Genomic DNA, 23292 nt, shown 5'->3' with positions numbered 1-23292 from the left:
TTTCTGGAGTCTATAGGGTACTTTACACGCTGCGATATCGGTACCGAGATCGCTAACGAGCGTACCCGCCCCCGTCGGTTGTGCATCACGGGCAAATTGCTGCTAGTGGCGCACAACATCGCTAATACCCGTCACACGGACTTACCTGCCCTGCGATGTCGCTCTGGCCGGCGATCCGCCTCCTTTCTAAGGGGGCGGGTCGTGCGGCGTCACAGCGACGTCACACGGCAGCTGTCTAATAGAAGCGGAGGGGCGGAGATGAGATGGACGTAACATCCCGCCCACCCTCTTCCTTCCTCATTACCGGTGGATGGAGGTAAGGAGATGTTCGTCGCTTCTGCGGTGTCACACATAGCGATCTGTGATGCGGCAGGAACGAGGAGCAACATCGCTACGTACGAGACAACGATTTTTGGTGTTTGGATTACCTCTCCAAAACCAACGATTTTTGTCTGTTTTGCAATGGTTTAAGGTCGCTTGTACGTGTTACACGCTGCAATCTCTCTAACAACGCCGGATGTGCGTCACAAACACCGTGACCCCGACGATAAATCGTTCGCAATATCGCAGCGTGTAAAGCCCCCTTATCGGTCAGAGCTCCTTTAGTGGCTCGATTTATATCTAAAAGCAGCACAAATGATTAAAGGTGGATCCAACCTTGGTCTTAAAACCTTCTGTGTCAGGTTTTGCCCCTATAATAATTTGGAAAGCTTTGTAATCACTTTGCCTGTCTGTGTACCCATATTTATATTATTGATATGAAAATATTTCAATTATCAGAAAAATAACGCCCACTTCAACCTTGACATCATCCAGTCGTAAAAGCAATTTAACGCAACGAGACATAAGTGAAGGAGAGGAAGCTAAACCCAATCCTCCTCATTAATTGTATGTTTTGGCAGCTTGATTCAATTAATAAAGAAAACACATTTATTTTTATGAGTGATGAAGATTAATATTCTGTGGTTTCATTTGCTTTGACAGGATCTCAATATCCCGTCTCAGACTCGGATTAATGGTTCTGCTGTTATTAATGGTTGTGAAGCCGAGATGCTTTGTGCACTGACATTAGATGGCAACACGTCTGTGCTTCAAATCAGGACCGAGTGCCAGCCAAAACTAAAAGTGGAATTTATATTTAGACACAACCTGCCCATGATTAGAGAAATCAGCGAGGAAAGCAAACTCTCCATCACTGTCGGCAAACAGACAAATTACAACGTTGACATCGTCCTGAAGTCTGGGACTTGCTCCATTGAAGTTAAAGGAGATATTAACGCGGACAATAAATTGCAATGGAAGATGGTGGCAGAGAACAAGTGCAAAACTATCCAGGTAATGGGAATAAATCGTAAGGAAACTCAATGTATTTCTCAGTCCTATAGATAAATATCCTATGTTTTGTGAGGTTCTTCACACTTTAAGGAGTACTCAAGTTGATACTAATCAAAGGGCAATAAACTTTGTATTCACATTAGGTTCATTGTTTCTGTCTGTAATAGAGTCTTTACAAATTGATGGATGTGTTTTTTTTAAGATCCCAACAAATCCTGATGGATCACATTCATTTGTGATGGGGTTCATGAGGTTTAAATTGGGATTCTGATGTTTTTGGTGGCAATACTATTTGCAGACTGTATTGCTGTAGTTAGTATAGTAAGTATCCTAAAATTCTTGAAGACCTATGTACACTAAGTTTTTGAAGTAGATGATGAAACTCTTAAAAAATAGTGCCACGCTGACTGTATCATGAGCAATGACTGTAATCATTCCTCTGAACTGGCCTGGTGACTCTGAGCAAGCGGTAACAGAGAGAATAAAACTTCATTTCCTCCCTGCAGCCGCTGCTCTAGTAAGCTAGCTAAACAGGTTTAAATGCTATTTACCAGCAGATCAACTCTATATTTTTGGACATGTAAGGTCCCCTTTAAATTATTCTTTTCCCACTGGGAATTGGCTTCATTATTCCATGCATACAATTTCAACAGTTGTAGGTTCCGTCTCTTGATTCAGTCTTGCTTGTGCTCAATGGGAGACAAGTCTAGAGACTCCAGTCATGGTAGCACATTTAGACCACACAGGCTGCTCACAGTAGCACAAGCAACATACGGATCAATGTTGTTGCATTGAAAAACTTCCCCTCAGACACTGGAGAAATGGTCGGACCACTGGTGTTCCACCATCAAATCAATTTAGCGGCAAGCTGTTAGTGTACCTGGACTGAAGACTAGAAGGGTCTGGCCACTGTGCATTATGCTTTCCCATTCCACAGCACTAAATGATCACTACATAGACAAGCAGCAGGTTTTTGCTATGTAAGCTGAAGCTAGCATGCTGCAGGTGTTAAGACAAAAATTTCAGGCATGCCTATTTTGTTACAGTCCAATCTTTTGTTTATTTGCTATGTTTGTATAAGTCAACTATAATCACTGCACTCGAAGTTTCTTTCCAAAAAAGGGAGACGATACTGAATGTTTGTATAAGTAGCAGAACCCTTATCAATGCAGGACTTGAAACTTACGAGCACACCAGTCCAACACGCCCCTGCTGTGATTGACACCTCACTGTGTCTCACTTCAAGCGTGGCAAGCACATTCAGACTAACTGATGTCTGACACACAATGAAAAACACACGACACCACAAACAAGGAGGGGGACCCCGGAAATACAATTACAATGGTGGACCCTGGCGCTAGTGAGAGTCTGGATGGGGACACCTCTTATCCTCACTTGTAGCTGTCCCTACTATCATAGCCAGTCCCTATAAAGTCTCCGCAACTGTCGCCGATCAGGAACCTGAGATTCAGGGAAACCCTATAAATGCCCTGATTAGTGAAAAGCCAGTGAGGTTGACTAGACCTCACCGCTGCACTAATAAGACAAGAGGGTAGGGGAAACAAACAAACAGATGATAAACAACCAAAATGGAGAAGATACAATATCAGCATGAATCCACAGCAGCTCCTTTCACCCAGGCGGCCACAATACAAATGGTTTTGTATAAGCAGCAAAGATTGCTGGGAAACCTTGCTACTTAAACACAAGAGGGTGTGGCTACAGAGCAGCTGCAGTGGAGCTGTATTGCTGGAAAGCTGCTAGCAGCAAAACTGAAATTAACTATTTCAGAACCAAAAGAAACAAAACATTTAAACATAGAGTCCCAACTGGAGATGAGAGGATCCAGTCCTAAAACTGTCACTTGTTTCCAAAAACAGGGAGACGACCATGACATACTGTCAATGTACACAATCTTTATAGGGACAGCTCTCTGGGCTCAGCTACATGACTAAATCTAAAATTTCAGATTGTATCAGAACAGCTGCAGCCAGTAATATAAGGGTTACATCATTGGATTCAGAGTTTTCTTGCCTACATCATGCTGCTCTCAGATGAGATGACAAAAACCTGCTGACAGATTCCTTTTAAATCTTGTTCTATTATATCCTGGTATTTCTGTATTGCAGGACACCTGGTTATACTATTGGGTGTAGGTGGGCGATTTGTCCTAATTTAGACTACAAGCACCGAGAACAACTGTATGGAGTCTTATAATTTGTCTGTAGAGCCACAAGAAATGACTGGTAGCCCATTGAAATATGTTCACATCTGCAGATTATATTGGTGGTTTTGAGCTAAGTGACATGCTTGTTGCAGCTCGTAAAATTGCTGTTTTCTAAATCATATATAAATATTGCTTAGAAGTACAAGTGTAATGGATCATTTTAATTCTGGGTACATTTATACATAATTTACGTTTATACATAATTCATACATAAAATGCAATTAAGCAGCGTGAGTTGTTTGAAATTACTGGAAAATTAATTGTCATATAATTATAATTTATAGCCGTTTGAAATATGCTCGATGGCCCGGCTTGTGATGGCGAAATGTCACAAGGTTTATTTATGGTAAATGTCAAGACACATTATAATGGTCCTGCTATTAGAATGGCTTGTGCGTAAATGAGATCACATAGATTTATGCTCCAAACATTGTCATTAAAATGTCTTTTGATAAGTGCGGTAAGTTCCCCTGGGTGGGCATTAAATCCCATAGTTCAGTATATATGTGTAGTGATTAGAGGATTTTTATATTTTTAAGTGACTTGTTTTGAAGAGGTGAAATTAATAATAACAGGCCACACATCTACAGATTGTAATTTACTATCCAAATTATTTTGTTAGGAAAAATCCGGCAAAGGGATCAAAGTATTGTTTTTTTAATAATAAATAAAGCTATACCCGCATCACCCATTTACACCATACCTTGTTCCAGAGTTGACCGGGTCTTTTGCCGGTGTGGACTTCTTTGTTGTTGACTTTCTTTGTCCCAACTCGATACCAAACAGGAAATTCTGGGGAAAACACTCAGCCAATTTTCAATTTGTGGCTCAGGAGAGTCCTTGTGATTGGGCTGAATGAGCATTTTCTATCAATTTCTGTGTTTAGAGACCGTACCAGAGCAAAAGACCAGTGGGGAATGGTCAACATCTGGTACACAAGTGTTAAGAATCAGTGAGGTGAGCAACATTCCTTTTATTAAAGGGAATTTGTCACTAGGTTTTTGTCACCTAATCTGAGAGCAGCATAATTCTAAGGCAGAGATCCTGATTCCAGCGATGTGTCACTTACTGGGCTGCTTAGTGTAGTTTTGATAAAATCACTGTTTAATCAGCAGTAGATTATCATTAGAGGACTACTAGGTCCAGCATATTCATGAGCTTTGTATAATCCCGCCCACATTACTGATTACAGTGTACACAGAAACTGCTAACAGTGGTGTGGGCGAGGTTACAGAGCTCCATATTCAAATAACTGCTAAATCTGCACCAGAGAAAATAGTAATTTTATCAAAATGACAACAAGCAGCTTAGTAAGTGACTCATCACTGGAATCAGGGTCTTTGTCTCTACATTATGCTGCTCTCAGATGGGGGAGCAAACACCTGGTGACAGATTCCCTTTAAGTGAAATCATTCTGAACCCTTTGGCAAAAAAACGAATTTACTGCTAAACAATCCCTTTTTTTGCATCAATTCTTCTAAATTTACAAAATAAAGAGGTTGCCCTAGACCTATCTTTAGGGTAAATCATCAATATCTGTTCTGTTGGGGTGCGACACCCAGCACCCCTGCTGTTTAGGTGGTCTCAGTGCTGTTGGTCGAAACTACTCAGTTGTGGAGCTGCACAGCTTCGTCAACTGCATAGTGTCCATGGCTGGGTGGTGCACATTCGTCCCTTATTCACATCAGTAGGAAGCGGAGGTGCAGTACCTGTATGTGGCCATTATTCAATTGACAGAGCTGTGTGTGCAGCTCTGCAGCTGAGTAGTACCGGACGGCGGTAGCACCAGGAACAGCTGATTGGTGGGGTGCTGGTTGTTGCACCCCCACTGATCAGACATTGATCTAAGGTTAGGTCATTAATGTTAAAATCCTACACAATTCCTTTAAGTAAGTATGCATAGAGTCTTTAGAGTCTTTTTTCCATATAATTTGTTTTTTTATGTTTACGGCTTCTCTGCAGACTCATCTGTCTTCACAGTAATACTTAGGCGGGCTTTGCACGTTGCAACATCGGTAACAATGTGTTACCGATGCTGCAGCGATAGTCCCGCCCCCGTTGCACGTGTGATATCTAGTGAAAGCTGCCGTAGCGATTATTATCGCTACGCCAGCTTCACACGCACATACCTGCCATGCGACGTCCCTCTGGCCGGCGATCCGCCTCCTTCCTTAGGGGGGCGGGTCGTGCGGCGTCACAGCGACGTCACACGGCAGGCGGCCAATTGAAGCGGAGGGGCGGAGATGAGCAGGATGTAAACATCCCGCCCACCTCCGTCCTTCTCATTGTAGCCGGGAAGCAGGTAAGGTGATGTTCCTCGCTCCTGCGGCTTCACACACACCGATGTGTGCTGCCGCTGGAGCGAGGAACAACATCGTACCTGTCGCACCATCGGCATTATGGAAATGTCGGAGGCTGCAGCGATGATACGATAACGACGCTTTTGCGCTCGTTCATCGTATCAAAAAGGTTTTACACGTTGCGATATCGACTGCGACGCCGGATGTGCGTCACTTTTGATTTGACCCCACCGACATCGCACGTGCAATGTCGCAACGTGCAAAGCCGCCCTAAGACTTACTTTTGTTACTTAGCTTTGTTTAATTTTCCATCTCAGATTAATAAAGGAGAGATAGAGTTTAAAATGGCCATATGGGAACTGGTTAAAATGTTGTCAAATTTTATTTGGAGCTGTACTAATAGTATTTTTCTCTTTCCGAAGGACCTTGGAGCACCCACAAAAATAGAAGGCTCTGGATACATTGTAATAAACAAAAAAGCAAATCTGGACTCCCAGATGTTAGTGGTGGTTGATGAAAGCACCCTGCAAGGATTACTCATCCTGAAAGCAACGGAGGTGTGCAAAATTACAACTACAAAATCTATCATTATAAATTAAACTTTGACTACTGAGTAGAAGTATTCACCCCGTCATCGGAATTGTCTCTATACAGTCTGATTGTGGCAGTGGTAATTAGTCAGTGCCAGACTGTGCAGGGATGCACCACACTGGCATGGGAAATGGTAACATCAAGCAGTCAATATGCTTTTACATTGGCTGAAAAAAAAATGACCCAGAGCATAAGTGGGTATATGTGCAATAGTGAGATCACCTTGGTAACGTGCCCAGGGTGGTAGCGGTAGGCGAGGGTCTCAGTTTCTTCGCCCCTGCACTCTACACACAATGGTGGTGAGTGTGTGAGTTCTCTTTCTTCACCGGTACCTCTATGCCGGAGGCCTGCTTCTTTCCTTTGCTGCACATACTGTGGTACCGCTGCATTTAAGGTTATTAAAGGAGAGTCCATAACAATGGTTAAAAGTAACCCTTAACATATGTAAAAATATTTTTCCATGTCAAAGCTATGTGTAGCCTTTAAAGAAGGGCACTACTAGAAGACACATTATCAGCACCACAATACAATATATTAAAGGGGTTATCCACTACTCAGACAACCCCTTTTTATTCAGCATATTGGCCCCCGCTAGATTAACAAGACTTGTACTCACCTCTGGTGCCAATGCTGTTCCAGCGGTGTCTGCACTCACTTTTTTTGGTCTCACATGATATTGTTATGTCACACAAGCCCCACTCCCAATTAGCGCTGGTTTAATGCTCCCCGCCTTTGGATGAATCAAACATCAAGAGGAAATCAGAACTGTGACTGGCAACTCACCTGATATTTATATTTGATACGTTGTTACAACGTCACGCGAGCCCGGGGAGAGCAAGTGCCGACACTGCTGCAATGGCACCGGCACGAGAGGTGTGTGTAAGGGGTACTTTGCACGCTACGACATCGCTAGCCGATGATAGCGATGTCAAGCGCGATAGTCCCCGCTCCCGTCGCAGCTGCGATATCTTGTGATAGCTGCCGTAGCGAACATTATCGCTACAGCAGCTTCACACGCACTTACCTGCCCTGCGACGTCGCTCTGGCCGGCGGCCCGCCTCCTTTCTAAGGGGGGGGGGTTGTGCGGTGTCACAGTGACATCACACGGCAGGCGGCCAATAGAAGCGGAGGGGCGGGGATGAGCGGGACATAAACATCCCGCCCACCTTCTTCCTTCCGCATAGCCGGTGGAGGCAGGTAAGGAGAAGTTCCTCACTCCTGTGGCTTCATACACAGCGATGTGTGCTGCCGCAGGAACGAGGAACAACATCGTACCTGTTGCTGCAGCGAAATTATGAAAATGACCGACACTACACAGATCACCGATTTACGACGCTTTTGCGATCGTTTATTGGTGCATCTAGGCTTTACATGTTGCGACGTCGTTACTGGCGCCGGATGTGCGTCACTTTCGATTTGACCCCGATGACATCGCAGTAGCGATGTCGCAACGTGCAAAGTACCCCTAAGTGTTATTATTTTATCGATTATAGTTTCATAGTTTATGGTTGACAGTAGACTTCGAGTTCAAGCAATAGAATAAAGGTCCAGTCACACTAAGCAACTTACCAGCGATCCCAACAACGATAGGGATCGCTGGTAAGTTGCTAGGAGGTTGCTGGTGAGCTGTCACACTGCGACGCTCCAGCGATCCCACCAGCAACCTGACCTGGCAGGGATCGCTGGAGCGTGGCTACACGAGTTGCTGGTGAGCTCACCAGCAACCAGTGTCCAGCCACACGTGCAGAGAGCAGGGAGCAGCGCACACTGAGCGCTGGCTCCTTGCTCTCCTAGTTACAGCACACATCGGGTTAATTACCTGATGTGTGCTGCAGCTGCATGTGCACAGAGCAGGGAGCAGCGCACACTGCTTAGCGCTGGCTCCTTGCTCTCCTAGCTACAGCACACATCGGGTTAATTAACCCGATGTGTCCTGCAGCTACATGTTTACAGAGCAGGAGCCGACACTGACAGTGAGAGCGGCTGAGGCTGGTATCAAAGGTAAATATCGGGTAACCAAGGACAGGGCTTCTTGGTTACCCGATGTTTACATTGGTTACCAGTCTCTGCAGAAGCCGGCTCCTGCTGCCTGCACATTTAGTTGTTGCTGTCTCGCTGTCACACACAGCGATCTGTGCTTCACAGCAGGACAGCAACAACTAAAAAATGGCCCAGGACATTCAGCAACAACCAACGACCTCACAGCAGGGGCCAGGTTGTTGCTGGATGTCACACACAGCAACATCGCTAGCAACGTCACAAAAGTTGTTCGTTAGCAGCAATGTTGCTAGCGATGTTGCTTAGTGTGACGGGGCCTTAACATGTTTATGCAAAGGAAGGCAAAAACGCCAATGGGCAGACATTAAGCGCCACATTAGCGGAAAAAATTCCTTCCTTCCTTCCTGACTCCACAAACGATAATCAGACTACTTCCCTGATTGAGAATGGGCTTTCCATGTAGTGGACAACTCTTTTTTCATAGTCTCCTAAGAAATTTTTATGATCTTTTGAAAAAAACAAAACAAAAAAAAAACGAGACAGACTGTCAACAATGATAACATTTATCTTCTTCTGGCTTGCAACAGCGAAAACAAGAGTTGGATGCGATTCTCACCCATAATGTCCAGCCTGCAATAACTCTTGGTATACCCACAAGGACCATGGTGGATGTGACAACAGAAAGAAGCAGTGAACTATATAGAAGATCAATTCACCTTAGCTGGGATAATAAGCAGGTATTTAAAACACATCTTATTCACCATCATTGGTAAATACAACCTTGCTTGTATAGATATATGTATGAGAAGCAATATAACCTATAGCACAACCCATACATAATGGCAGCAAGCAAGACAAAGAATAACACCAAAGAGAAAAGCAAGCCAATGCCAATCACCATAAAACTAATTACATTTTATTCAAAAAGTGATAAAAAGGTACAAGACCATGTAAAAAACTACAACAGGCACAAGGAATAAATGGGGAAGACACCTTTCAAACTCAACTAGAATGGCACAAAGATACTTATACTGTCACATATATAAAAAGTGAAAATGGATATAATTATGCATAATCAATTACATAAATTCATCAGTCCTGGACAAAGTATTTTTTGCGAAACGCGCATCGAGTATGGTGTGACCTAGCCCTTACGTGTGGCTCTCTGGAGTGGTAATATGTGCACTGTGGCACTTATACTGTGGTACTTATAACTTGCTGCTATCTTATGACACACTGGTATCTTTACTTATTATTATCTACTTATGGATTGATATTGTGATATTTATTAGCACATACTGATGAATTTATGTAATTGATTACACATAGTTATAACCATTTTCACTCTTTTTATATATATATGTAACAGTATAACAGTATAATCATCTTTGTGCCATACCAGTTGAGTTTGCCAGGTGTCTTCCCCGTTTATTCCTTGTGCCTGTTGTAGTTTTTTACATGGTCTTGTACCTTTTAATCACTTTTTGAATAAAAGTTAATTAGTTTTATGGTGATTGGCATTGGCTTGCTTTTCTTTTTGGTGTTATGTATGAGAAGTAGTTATATAGATACTTGTATAAGCACTATATGAGCAACCCATAGAGAAAAAAAGGTGTAGCTAAGGAGTATGAGAAAGCTCAAAGGCCATTCATATATTTTCTACAGGGATTGAGAGGACAATTCTGAAGACTGGATAGGTCTCATTTTTGTAATTTGTTTGCATAGGATCACCTCATCTCTATATACACACTCTGTCTATATACATTTTCCATTGATGACAAAAAGATGCATGCTACATATGTATGGAAAAGGGATTGTTGAGCAACCGTCATAGTACATGAGTAATAGTCATGTTAACTCTTTGTTGAATTTTGCGATATCAGATTAGTGAAGAAGTGAACTTTCTTCAGAAACATGAACACGTGACTTTTATGTACAAGATAACACATAATCTGGAAACACTAAAAAAATTCCTTCTTGAAGATAAAGTGGAAATTAGGGTAAGTTATTTCCTGTCACAGAACAACATCTATTGTACAACTGACTGTATTAAGATCTCCATCCTGCAGAGATATCCTACATTATGTATTAATATATCACAAATAGGTCATTTTTCCAGAAGGGGGCAGGAGCGAGTCAGCTCTGATGTGACATGATAGTAACATATTACACTGCTCTACATAAACTTTGCTGAGTAAAAGATAATATGTGATCTTTATAAATTGTGGTGCACTGAATCAAAAAAATGACATCTGTTTCCTCCAGTCACATCCGTTTTTTCCACAAAATGCTAAACAGCTAAGGAACTTTTACTGTAAGAGCATAACATTATGAATAATTTTAATTAGATTTTTTAGATATGCTGAATACACAAAAAGAAAACTGAATATGCAATTGGTATAACCAGTGGCGTAACTAGAATTTGATAGGCCCTGGTGCAAAATTTGTACCGGGGCCCCCCCTGTACGTGCACCGACACTTAGGGTACAGGATAATGACACTGACACTCGGGGTACAGGATTATGATGCTGACACTTGGCTCTTACCCTCGGCACCCAGCTTTCCCATGCTCTGCTATACATCATTCCCTCAGCACCCAGCTTTCCCATATCAGAGCATGGGAAATCTGGGTGCTGAGGGAAAGAGCCTTTTTTCCTCAGCATAAAACGTTCCCATCCCATGTTTGTATCTTTGTCCCCCCTTGTATATAGTTCTTCAAAAACTATAATGGCCCCCACATAGCCTTCCATATAGTATAAAGGGTCCCACATAACCCTTCATATGTTAGAATACCCTTCCATAGTCCTCCATGTATTATAATGCATTTCCCATAGTCCTCCATGTATTATAATTCACCCCATAGTTCTCCATGTATTATACTGCACCACAGTCCTCCATGTTTTATAATGCACCCCCATAGTCCTCCATATATAAAGTAGCCTCCATATATTATAATGTAGCCCCCATAGTTCTATATGTATTACAATGCAGCCCCATAAACCTTCATATTGTATTATGCAGCCCCATACTCCTCCATGTACAATGCACTTATATAGTCCATGTATAAGGTGTCCTTCATGTTTATTATGCAGCCCCATAGACCTCCATGTATCATGCAGCCCCAGAGACCTCCATGTGTCATGCAGCCAGCCCCCCCAGGGTCTCCATGTGTCATGCAGCAAGCCCCTTACCAGGCCTCCAAGCCAGCCAGCCCCCCCCCCCCCCAAGGACTCCATGTGTCCTGCAACCAATTTCCCCCCCAAGGACTCCATGTGTCCTGCAACCAGCACCTCCCAGGGCCTCCATGTGTCCTGCAGCCAGGGCCCCCCCCAAGGACTCCATGTGTCCTGCAGCCAGTGCCTCCCCAAGGACTCCAGGTGTCCTGCAGCCAGCCTCCCCGTGTACTCACTGATTTATAAAAAAAAAAATTAAAAAAACAAGTACTCACCTCTCCTCCTTCCACTGCAGTTCTGTCCTCACCTCTACTTGTTTCACCGCTGTCCGTCCTCACTTCTGTCATCGTTCCCCCGTGGCTCCGGTCGGCGTCCTCCTGTGCTCTCACCACACACAGCAGTCGCACAGGAGGGATGTCACCGCGCAGACACAGGGGAAGACTGATGATGCATAGAGCGGCGCCGGCCACTCTATGCAATATCAAAGCAGAGCGCGGTGAGAGACGGGAGCGCGGTGAGAGACGGGAGCACGGTGAGAGACGGGAGCGCGGTGAGAGACGGGAGCGCGGTGAGAGACGGGAGCGCGGTGAGAGACGGGAGCGCGGTGACGCCACTGCTGACACCAGACAGGGGGTGCCCGGTGTCAGCGGCGGCGACTGGGTCATATAGCAGCCGCCGCGTGGTCTGGTGCAGAACAGCGCAGCTCCTCTCACAGAAAGGAGCTGGCTGCTGATCTGCCGGGCGGCCGCGGGCCCCTGACCTCCGAGGCCTGGTCGCAATCGTGACCGCTGCGACCGCGGTAGTTACACCCCTGAGGACAGGAATATATATATATACAGTTCACAGTTTAGCATAAATTCTGCAGTTTGTCAGTGTACAGTTCAGTAAATGCTGCTGCAGGAAATCCTTATAAAATGAAAAATAAAATACTTTTCTGGCATAAGATGCACCCCAGATTTAGAGGAGGAAAATAGGAAAAAATAAGTTTTAATGTTGAAGAGGGTCCATCTTATAATCCCAGTGCGTCTTAATCCTAATGCTCACCAGGGGGGAGCGGCAGTGGTGTAGTGGCTTGGGAAGGTCACAGGAGGGTCGCGATTCTGCAGGCTTGGAGGAGGGGGTGTTGCGGCTCAGGAGGGTCAGCGATGCTGTGGCTCGGGGTGTAGCCATGGGCGCATTTGAATCCCTCGGCTATGGCTTACCAGGGCGGTGGTGGTGGAGCAGGGTCACAGGATGCGCTCAAGGTTGTTGCAGCGGCCGCCATTGATCTGCGGGTGGGCTGTGGAGGTGTCACAACACAGGGTGTCATGGTGGCGGGTAGTCTGTGCAGGCAACTCGGCGGCAGGTGCATTGAGCTGACTGCCGGCTCCATTGAATCATCCGCGTTTGACGAGATGGACTTCAAGAAAATGGCCGCGGAGGTGGCGCGTGCGTAGATAGGACTCCATGGCCATTTTCTTAAAGTCCATTGTGTCAATCTGCGCAAGCGCTGCTTCTGTGGCCATTTTCTTGAAGTTCATCGCGTGAACTGTGAGCGATTCAATTGAGCCTGCAGTCAGCTCAATGCACCCGCCGCTGAGACACCCTCACAGCCCGCCTGCCCGCAGATCAATGCTGTCCACGCGACACCTCTGAGCGCATCTTATGAGCCCGCTCGATCACCGCCGCCTTCATAAAGCCATATCTGTTTTGTAAGATGCATCCTCATTTTACCACCAGTTTTCAGGGGAAAAAAGTGCGTCTAACAAAGCGAAAAATATGGTAAATGAGAATTCTGAAGTATTGTGAACACGTTCAGGATCTTTTCCTTGCAGATTTGGTTGTAGAAAAAAAAACTGCAGCATGTCAATTCTTTCTGTGTTTATGCTGCGTTTTCCCCATTAAATGTAATGAAAAAAAAAACGAAACCAAAAATACATATAATGCACCAAATTGTGGCAAAACCCTTTGTTTTTGCTGCAGCATTTCTCCTGCCAGTAGATGCAGACTTGGTGCAGAAATTTCTGCAAACAAATCTCCATCTTGTGCACATAGCGTTACAGTGTAATAGCACTCAGCAGTGCACAGTCATTTAGCCATATATAGTGCAAAGCACCTGGCTGCCTTCAACAAACTGCTCCAAATGCGTCCCCCACTGCTTACACTCATTGTATGGCACTGATTCTGTGGGTTGTGACCCCCACCAAGTCATAGATCAGCCTCAGTCCCTTATCCCCCATCCCCCCAGATTCTAGTGTTCCAAGCACTGGCAGCTTGGTGAATCTTTACATGTTATAATAAAGATATAATGCAAAAAGGGCCAGATCCACTTTTCTGCATTATAGTTACTGTTGACCCTGTCCAGCACATGGCTGCCCATTACTACAGAGCTAATGGGAGAGGGAGGCAGCAGAAGCTGAGCCTCACAAACTTTGTAACTGTGTCGGCCACTGTCTGCAGCCTCTAGTCCTGACCTGAATCTTCATTTCCTGCGACTGCCGACATGCATCCACAGTCACAAACAGCAGCCAGTCACTGTCTCCATACCCTGGCTGTAAAAGAGTAGATGACGCGGCAGGCAGTCAGCCCGAGGTCACAGGTAAAGAGGCTAGAGGGGGCGGAGCCGGCCACTTGTAAAAGAGATCGTATAGTATAGTTACAAGTTAAGTAATGCAGCTCTCGCTCCCTGACACGATCAGCTGTTTATCTTCAGGGCGGGCCCCTAACCTCCCGGGCCCGGTCGCAGTGGCGACCGCTGCGACCGTGGTAGTTACGCCCCTGGTATAACTAATAGCATGACTGCTTAAAGGGAAACTGTCAGGTCCCCAATGCCTTCCAAACCAGCAGCATTCAGGGCTGTATGCCCAATTTCCCACCCTAACCAGCCTTGTACCTTGCTATACACTAATATGAATGTTTAAAAAACTACTTATAAAGCTTGCTTTCCCTATGCTAATTAGGCTTGTGACTAGTCGCAGGGGTGATAGTTCCAATGACTAGTCAGCCATTTTTCCATGTTATCACGCCTCTGTGGATGTGATAACATGTTTTCCACAAACTGGTGTCAATGAAAAATCTAGTGCATGCGCGTGGCTTATTATGGCCATGTCAGTGCGCCTTTGAAGCCGGGTGTTAGAAACAAGAATATGAGGGCACTACGATAATACAAGCAGGATCAATCCAGAAGCACACATATACCTATACCTTTGAAGCCGGTTGCTCGCTTCCTCGGCTTTATTAGGTACGCTGTGCATGACCAGAAGTTCAGAAGATGTGTACCTGAGCCGTCTTCTGCACTTCCGGTCATGTGCAGTACACCTAATGTAGCCAGGAAGTGTCCAGCCTGTTTCTGAGATGCACTGACACAGCAGAAATGAGCCTTGCGCATGTGTGAGATTTTTAGGAGCTTGCGGTGACATCAACTTGTGGAAATCATCTTATCACACCCACAGGGATGTGATAAAATGGGAAAAGGGCTAATTAGTCAATGGAACTAATGCCTCTGCAACTAATCACAGGCCTAATTAACATAGGGATGACAAGGTTTCTAAGTAGTTTTTTTAACATTCATATTAGTGAAGGGCGTTTCACAGGGCTGGTTAGACAGGGAATTTATGCATACAGCCCTGAATGCTGCTGGGTTGGAGGGCATACGGGACCTGAGAAGTTCCCTTTAAGCAGGCAAAAACTGCTGACGTCAGACTTTTTTGACTATTTAAACTGATTGAGAATGAAGGGCAGCATTCAGTCGTTCAAGAGGCTTACAAGTCGCAGCAAATTTAACTCTATTAAAAAGGTTTTTGATAAATATTTCACCCACCACTTTAACAATTCATAGATGATACATTAATGAACCTGATATATTCTGTTACATTTGTGGTGGTTTTACAATGTCCAACTATTAACTATTATATCATAACTAGTTCAGAGCATCCAAAAGGAAAAAATTTAAATTTACACAACTATTGCTCTCTTGGTCAAATGGTAGACTTGTTTTTTTGCATGAAACAGATATATTACGTGCTATTGCTTCTTTAGAATTTATTACTTCTGATATTCGACTTTAAAACCTTTAATCAAACATTTCTCATTTGTGACAAAATTTGACATATTATATTTTTTTTACTTTAAATCTGGAATCAGCACCTTTGAGTAAAATCAGAAAAAAATACTTAGGTCAGAAGTTTGTTTTTTTGTTCATACATAGACCAGCGTAATTGTTTATTTTTGCTAATAACAGAACATTTACTGTTAGTCTACATTACTGTCTTCTTATAATACTTAAATATACTAATCATTGTGACTTTAAATGCTTGAAATTTTCCTAAATATTCCTGTAATCACTTTATGCTACTTGCTCATATACTGGAAATATTGGCCATCTATGCACGCAACCCTAAGCATTTAGGTTTTCCCCAAATTTCCTAACAGTTGCTACACTTCAGTTTCTCACAATAGCATCTTGCTGTATTTCTCAGAACTATGTTGTCTTCATAAATACTTGAAAGTTTCCATAATCTGTGGCAATTATTTATTGTATCCAATAAGTCAGTGTTTTATTATTTCTTTTAATGACCCATCATTTTGAGGAAAAACCTGGTCATTTGTATTCACAATTATACAGAAGTTTATTTTATTCTTAGGCTGATATAGAACTTGAGAAATATAGAAATATGAGTCTCGCCACGTACTACGGAGCCCACTTTCTAAACACCACGGTGCGAATAAAGAGCAATGAGACGAGCTGTAATCTGACCTCAACCATCCAGCACAACTGGCCTTGGCTACTGCGCCATGGAATTTCTGCATTCATGCAGGTGATGTATAGAAATGTATAACAGTGATAGATTTCTGCTCCTTGGCATATCTGACCTAGTGTCAAGTTACACCTTCAATAGCTGTCAAATTAATGCATGTACAGCCAACAGCAATCCCTCTGGACTGTCACGATGACTATGGGATAGCAGGGAATCGAGGCTCCTAGGCTGTCCCTCAAGCTAGGGGGTCGTATGCTATTCCTAACTTCAGGGATACTCCTGATGGTGGAGAGGTCTGAGTCTCCTTCCTGGCCCTGCTCCTGATCTGATTCCCCCTCCCCCCAGGGAGGGACGGGACCAAAGTGTTATGAAACCCACAGATAAATCAGACAGGGGAAAACCAAAACTCTGTAACACAGCACACACACCCAAAGGTAAAGACAATACTAGGTTTAGGAGGAAAATCAAGAGCTGGAAAGAAGCTACAAAACAACAGGTGTAAACTCTACAACCACACCAAGCAATGAGCACAACTTTCACCAGTAAGTCTTTGACACCTCACCTCACAGACCAATGTAGAATAAACTGTAGCTCGTATAGGCGGAAGGTTTCAACCAGCATAAATAGGAGGGGAGCAGATGTGATAGAGGAAGGAGCAAGCAAACCAGCAGAGATTAACTCTTGCTAACCTGCCTATGAATCAGCATCCAGCAGGTTGATGCCCGAGTCTGCGCTGTGGTATCCCACCTCTGCACACTGTTAAATGTCTTCGCTTGATTCCGACAAAGCAAAAGAAAACAAACTTTACTTCCTCCATCACTAGTTCTGTTCATAGTCATTTTTTGCTAATTTTTCCAAATTCTAGTTGGGAAACGCAGTGGGGTATACAAGGAATGCTTTAAGTATTATAGCCTTAACATGAAAGCAATTAAATATGAAATATTTCTCTTTAGAGTTCACTGGACATACAGGCAATCAATGGCAAACAAGAAGTGTCAGTGGAGGCCACAACATCGCAGAATACTTTTATGTGCTCGGTGGCTTCTCTATCCGCACCTAAGAATAATACGATCCTGTTCAAGAGTGCCCACAACATCGACTCTTTTGGGAAATACGGATATCCTAAAATAATCCATCTGATGGGAATGTTGGTAAAAGAAGGTGTGTAGGTTAATAGAAGAATGGCTGCACTCTGCGTAGGGAGGAATTGAAAAAAAAACAAAACATTTGTGAAATAAGACAATATAGTGTTATCTTTACCGGTTTTGTACGTGTCCAATAGAGGCGGTTATATTACAGATGGATCTGGAGCTGTATGTAAATATAGTCAATGCAGGATTTAATTGTCAGCGACTTTATATTACTCATGCTATGGGGTTGATCATAGAGGGTAGGGCCTCATGACAAAGAAAAAAGGAGATGACCAGCTACAAAAAAAAAAGTGTTTAAAGGGAACCAGTCATGTCAATAATGCTATTAACCTGTTGATATGTAGTTAATCTGAAGGTTAACTATGTTCTAAAGCTGTGCGGCTGCCATTCCGAAAGCCCGGCTACTGTAAGGAAATTAACTTTATCCTCCCTGGCAGCCCAAGCTTTCAGTCATAGAGGCGTGGCTGGTGCGACTTCCGTCACGGCTCAGTACATAACGAGCGGCAGCTGTAACGGCAACCCGGCACTGACTGACAGCCGACTTCTATACTGATGCAATCAGGGAAGATTAAAAGTAGCCAGGGCGCCGGGCAGTTAAGAATGGCATGTCACACGATCTCCTTGATACATCAAGTGATAGAGTGCAAATGTGCACTTGTGACGTAAGTGACTGTAGATTGCCAGATATTGGCAGTGTGCAATGCACATAATGACTTCATTCCTTGTGTGGACAGGCGGTCAAAGAACTACATGTATGTGATTTGTAAACTTGTGGTTACATGGCGAATAGATTTACAGTATATGGCTTCTCTTAAATCACATACATGCGGGCACATGACCGCCAACCCGCACAGGGAATCATCTTCACAGCACTCACTGTCACTATGTTGCGATCTGAAGGCACCTAGAGTGAGTGCAGACTTTTCACTTCAGCCTGGACAACTGCTTTAATATATTCAGCCACTACTTACAGGACAGATATGGGGACAAAATCAAATTCAGGCTCTGTCACTCAGCTGGATAAAAATGCTGAACAGAATAGCACAGTATGCTGCATTCCATTGTTCAGTAAAATACCTGACCTCATGATGAAAACCCAACTGACCCCATCATAGTCTATGGGGTCCAGCGAAGCCACAGGTATTTAACTTGTAGGGGATCCAAAGCAACTGAATTAAAATCAGTAGTGTAAAAAAAGCCTTACCAATTGATTTTTGGAAAATTAAATGCCATGTAAAACCATATACAGGTCAGCAGCACACACAACATTTTCAATGTACTGTTGACCTGTAGTTTCACTGTCTACAAAAGTGTAACTACATAAGTGGGTCTATGTGCTTTCAAATGGCAGGGATGAATTGTGGTCCCAGTCCAGCCCTGCACAATGTGTTTTATGCTGTGTGTATTATACATGTGTTGAATCTTGCAGAGAGTATGATAACAAAGTTCAGTTCCTCAATATTACAGAGCCGCCATCATATAGTGGCCGGCGCTACCTACCGGCCGAGAATCCAATTAAAGTGTAAGGTTATGTAATGTGTATTGCCACTGTATTAATGATGTATACTATGGTGTATTAGCCTCATAATCTGAATGTGTACGTTTTACAGACAAAACCGTATTAGACACTTCCTAGTTCAGTAGGAGCTGAGAGCAAAGGTGGGAGGAGTGACAGATGGCCAGTGGGTTGGTTAGAGAGATGGACCTGGTGAGGTGCTAGTTCTGTAGGAGGGTTCGAGTGAGGAGGATGTGGCTATGTAGTTAACCAAGTTAGGGAACCCGGAGGTATCCTTGTAAGGTCCAGAGCCTACGGCTCACCCCGACAGGCTTATAGGGTTGAAGCAACTAGAGAGCCATTGGGGCAGAGAATCGGATAATAGCGGGGAAAAGGAGGCACAGGCCCGGAAGCCTGTGGACAACAGGTCCAAGATAGCAGGGTTAGGCAGAGAGAAAGAGAGTACCCCAAAGAACAATACAGCAGAACCATAGGAGTGAGGCTATGTCTGTCATAATGGTAAGAAGAAAAATAATGGTTGCCAATAAAACTTCTATGTCAAGTGTTTCACTACTGCGTCTACGATGGTGACCGACTGCGGGGTGATGGATACCACCCCAAAGAGAAAAGTAAGTGCCATACACCCTGCCGAAAATGATCCACAAAACCAGACTCTTTCTGGTGTAGGAGTGTCCACACCTTCCTACACACACATGGCTGTAATAATGGAGCCAAACGGATTCTTAACGCCCATGGTTCAGGCAGCATGTATCAGCTAACGGATCCCCTTTAATGAAAGGTTAAACAATATATTAAGGAACCAGTTTTGAAAATATAAAACCTTCCTTCTTACAGGATCTCTTATACCGGTAGTATAACTGATCTGTTCCAAATTGGTCTGATGTATGAGATTTCAGCTCTATTAGGAACATTGTGCAGGGGGAACTCCAGCACTTCTCACTGTCACTGATTATCTTCTTGTTTTTACCTTTATAGGAAATAAAGTAAATGGCACCATCGATTTAGAATCTGATAAGAAAAATTTAAGGGTTGAATTAAAATCCTTTATGGATCAAAGTTATAGCTTTGGCATTGCTGCAGGAGTGAAGCATTCAGTGCCTCAGCTGGCTGCCTGGTCAATACCAAACTCAATACAGGTAATTCATTAATTGCTGAATGTGCCATCAACATGGATGGATTCTACTGGCACTGCTCTGCACAAATCACATAACTACAAACAGTGTGCGTAAGGTGCTTAAATGAGCATTATGCACTCGTTAAGTATTTTGTGAGTTTTTTACCTCAGTATTTGTAGCCAAAACCAAGAGTGGGTAATAAATACAGAATAGTGCCCATGTTTCTATTATACTTTTTCTCCGATTGTTCCACTCCTGGTTTTGGCTACAATTACTGAGGTAACAACCCACCAAATACTCAACTTGTCCACGTGGCCTGAGTTGGAATATATCACTAAGACCACGTACACTCGTTGAGTGTTTGGTCAGTTTTTTACCTCAGTGTTTGTAAGCGAAAACCATGAGTGGGACAACCAGAAGAAGACCTTAAAAGTCAGCATTAAATTAAATGTTCCATATCTGTAGAACCATGTGCTGCATTAAAATAAAAAAATCTGAATAATCAGGGAAGCAGTGAGAATAAAACAAGAACAAAAATTAGCCATTTATTTACTTGCTGTCAGGTCGTTTTTAACGCAGTTTTGTACAAATATACATCGATGTCTTATTAATAGGATACCCTGCACTTCCCTTTATGATGTCCATGTGCAGTTTCCATTAACTTGGCTCTTATTTAAATCCAATGGACATCTCAGTTTGTGATAGCAAGAAGATTCCTGAATGACTCTGTAAAATAGAGATTTCTATACCAGAATCTGTTATATACAGTAAATTAGAAAAAAAAGGAGCAGCAGCTTTAAACTCAAAGCCTGCTTAACCAGCTAGAATACTTCTGTAAAAAAATGATTGGATTGATAAAGCCAAAATTGAACACTAAGATAATATCCATACGATATAGCTAATAGTTGACATCCAGCTGTTGCACTGGTTATTGACACTCAGATATCATACACTGTATACTAATATTTCTGTCTTTTTATTCAGGTGCTGACGCAAGTAATTTTAACAAGTACAGATCTTGGTGGAGCTCTGATGGTTAACAGCGATAAAGGCAGCAACATGTCATTCTCTGCTAATGTCAGATCCAAGCAGCAGAGGTCAGTATTTTCATTCTATGCTTGTTAACGAGAATTAGAGCTGCACTGCTATAAGCAAACGGTACATGAATATGCTGGAAAGTCACAGGACACTGGGTAGATTTTATTTTTTCTGTTGATACATTTTCTGCTGGAAAATCAAAGAGGTATTATTCTTAATACAAGAAGTCACCTTCTGCTTTGTTTGCATGTTTACAAAAATGAACACCAGTTTATTTACCAGACTGATGTTTAATCCTATAATCTTAATAATAGTAAAAAGTAAAGAAAACAAAATCTTTAGTTTTTTACTTTATTATCTGATATCGAAATAAAAAATAAACTTTTTTTTTCAATATTTTACTATTTCAATGTTTAAACCCATACAGCTACGATTCATCTAACAGTGCCTGTGAGCATCATTATAAAGACTCATGCACACAACCGTATTTTAGGTCAGAGTGCAATCTGGAAAAACATTGGAAGGCACTGGGACCAATGTTAGTCTATGCGGCCATGCATGGGTCCAATTTTTTCCTCGCACTCGAGTCGTCTGTCCGAGGAACAAAATCGTAGCATGTGCGATTTGCCTTCGTAAATTTAATCACACTCCGCCATACAAGTCAATGGGTCTGTGAAGAAAACCGGACCACACTTGGATGACCTCCGATTTTCACAGACTGACAAAATGGAGAAGATGGAGAATTTTTTCTTCTTCCATCTTCTCCAAGAAATCGGATTATAGTTTGATCACAGTCTGAACAGAGTCTGATCAGAGTGTGATTAGCATAATCAGACTGATTTTCTCAGATGAGAGAAAATATGCTCATGTAAGCCCAGCCTAAGAAACACTAATCTAACTAAAAGATGTAAATAGAAAGAATAAATCACTGCATTAAATTCAACCTAAGGTCTCCTTCACACGTCCGTGAAAATTACGCACATTTTTCAAGGACGTGTCAAAGGTGCGTTTTGCCCTCCGTGTGTCGTGTTTATGGCACACGTGTGTTCTCCGTGTTTTATCCATGATAACACACGGAGAACGGGAACTTTCTACTCACCTGTCCCTGGCGTTGCCCTCCGTGGTGCTGATCTACGGTCTCCGGCCCTGCCGACTCCCCGCTGCTGCAGCTTCCGGCCCACAGGGGAGTGAATACGCAATGAGCATAATGAGCGGGGGTCGGAAGCAAGTGACAGCAGCGGCAGTAACAGCAGTGCTGGAGAAGGTGAGTATAGAAATTCTTTTTATTTCACAGGCACGTGTGTTTTCTCCGCTGCGTGTCACATGGATCACATCCATGCGGTCCATGTTCGGTCCATGTGACACCCGTGATGCCGGAGAAAAACGGACATGTCTATGTGTGGAACACACGGGCACACGTATGCTCCACACGGACACACGGTCCACGGCAAAACACGCATGTGAGCGCAGACCCATTCATTTAAATGATATTTACCTTCGTTACCAGCGTCCGCCGCTTTCAGCTGTCAGTGCCGGCTCCCTGCTCTCTGCACACGTAGCTGAAGTACACATTGGGTAATTAACCCGATGTGTACTGTGGCTAGGAGTGCAGGGAGCAGGGAGCCGGCACTGCAAGTGTGAGAGCGGAGGAAGCTGGTAATGAAGGTAAATATCGGGTAACCAAGGGAAGGGCTTCTTGGTTACCCGATGTTTACTGTGGTTACCAGCATCCACAGAAGCTGGCTCCCTGCTGCCTGCACACGTAGCAGAGTACACATCGGGTAATTAACCCCATGTGTACTGTGGCTAGGTGTGCAGGGAGCCAGCGCTAAGCGGTGTGTGCTGGTAGCCAAGGTAAATATTGGGTTGGTTACCCGATATTTACCTTAGTTACCAAGCGCAGCATGCTTCCACGTGTAGCGACGCTCCAGTGATCCCTGCCAGGTCAGGTTGCTGGTGGGATCGCTGGAGCGTCGCTTAGTGTGACATCTCACCAGGGACCTCCTAGCAACTTACCAGCTATCAGTTATAAGCTAATCTCCAAGACGTTCATAAATACCTTTATTGTTGTTGAAGCTTTGATCCTTGCAGATTGAAATCAGATCAACTGAG

The 23292-nt window shown here is 43.6% G+C and overlaps 1 protein-coding gene across 1 annotated transcript in view; it reads left to right on the top strand.

The window, feature by feature from the left end:
- LOC142245308 (uncharacterized) overlaps positions 1-23292 on the top strand; it is a 452975-nt gene that overhangs the window by 317054 nt on the left and 112629 nt on the right. Inside the window, exons 45-52 of the mRNA XM_075317926.1 lie at positions 985-1335; positions 6285-6419; positions 9039-9188; positions 10335-10451; positions 16247-16420; positions 17314-17521; positions 20003-20163; positions 21127-21239. Coding sequence (XP_075174041.1) covers positions 985-1335; positions 6285-6419; positions 9039-9188; positions 10335-10451; positions 16247-16420; positions 17314-17521; positions 20003-20163; positions 21127-21239 — 1409 coding nt within the window. The remainder of the gene's footprint in view (positions 1-984; positions 1336-6284; positions 6420-9038; positions 9189-10334; positions 10452-16246; positions 16421-17313; positions 17522-20002; positions 20164-21126; positions 21240-23292) is intronic.

The sequence above is a fragment of the Anomaloglossus baeobatrachus genome, chromosome 7 (genome assembly GCF_048569485.1).
Source record: "Anomaloglossus baeobatrachus isolate aAnoBae1 chromosome 7, aAnoBae1.hap1, whole genome shotgun sequence".
In the NCBI taxonomy this organism is placed as follows: Eukaryota; Metazoa; Chordata; class Amphibia; order Anura; family Aromobatidae; genus Anomaloglossus; species Anomaloglossus baeobatrachus.
This window is presented reverse-complemented; position numbering and strand designations above follow the sequence as displayed.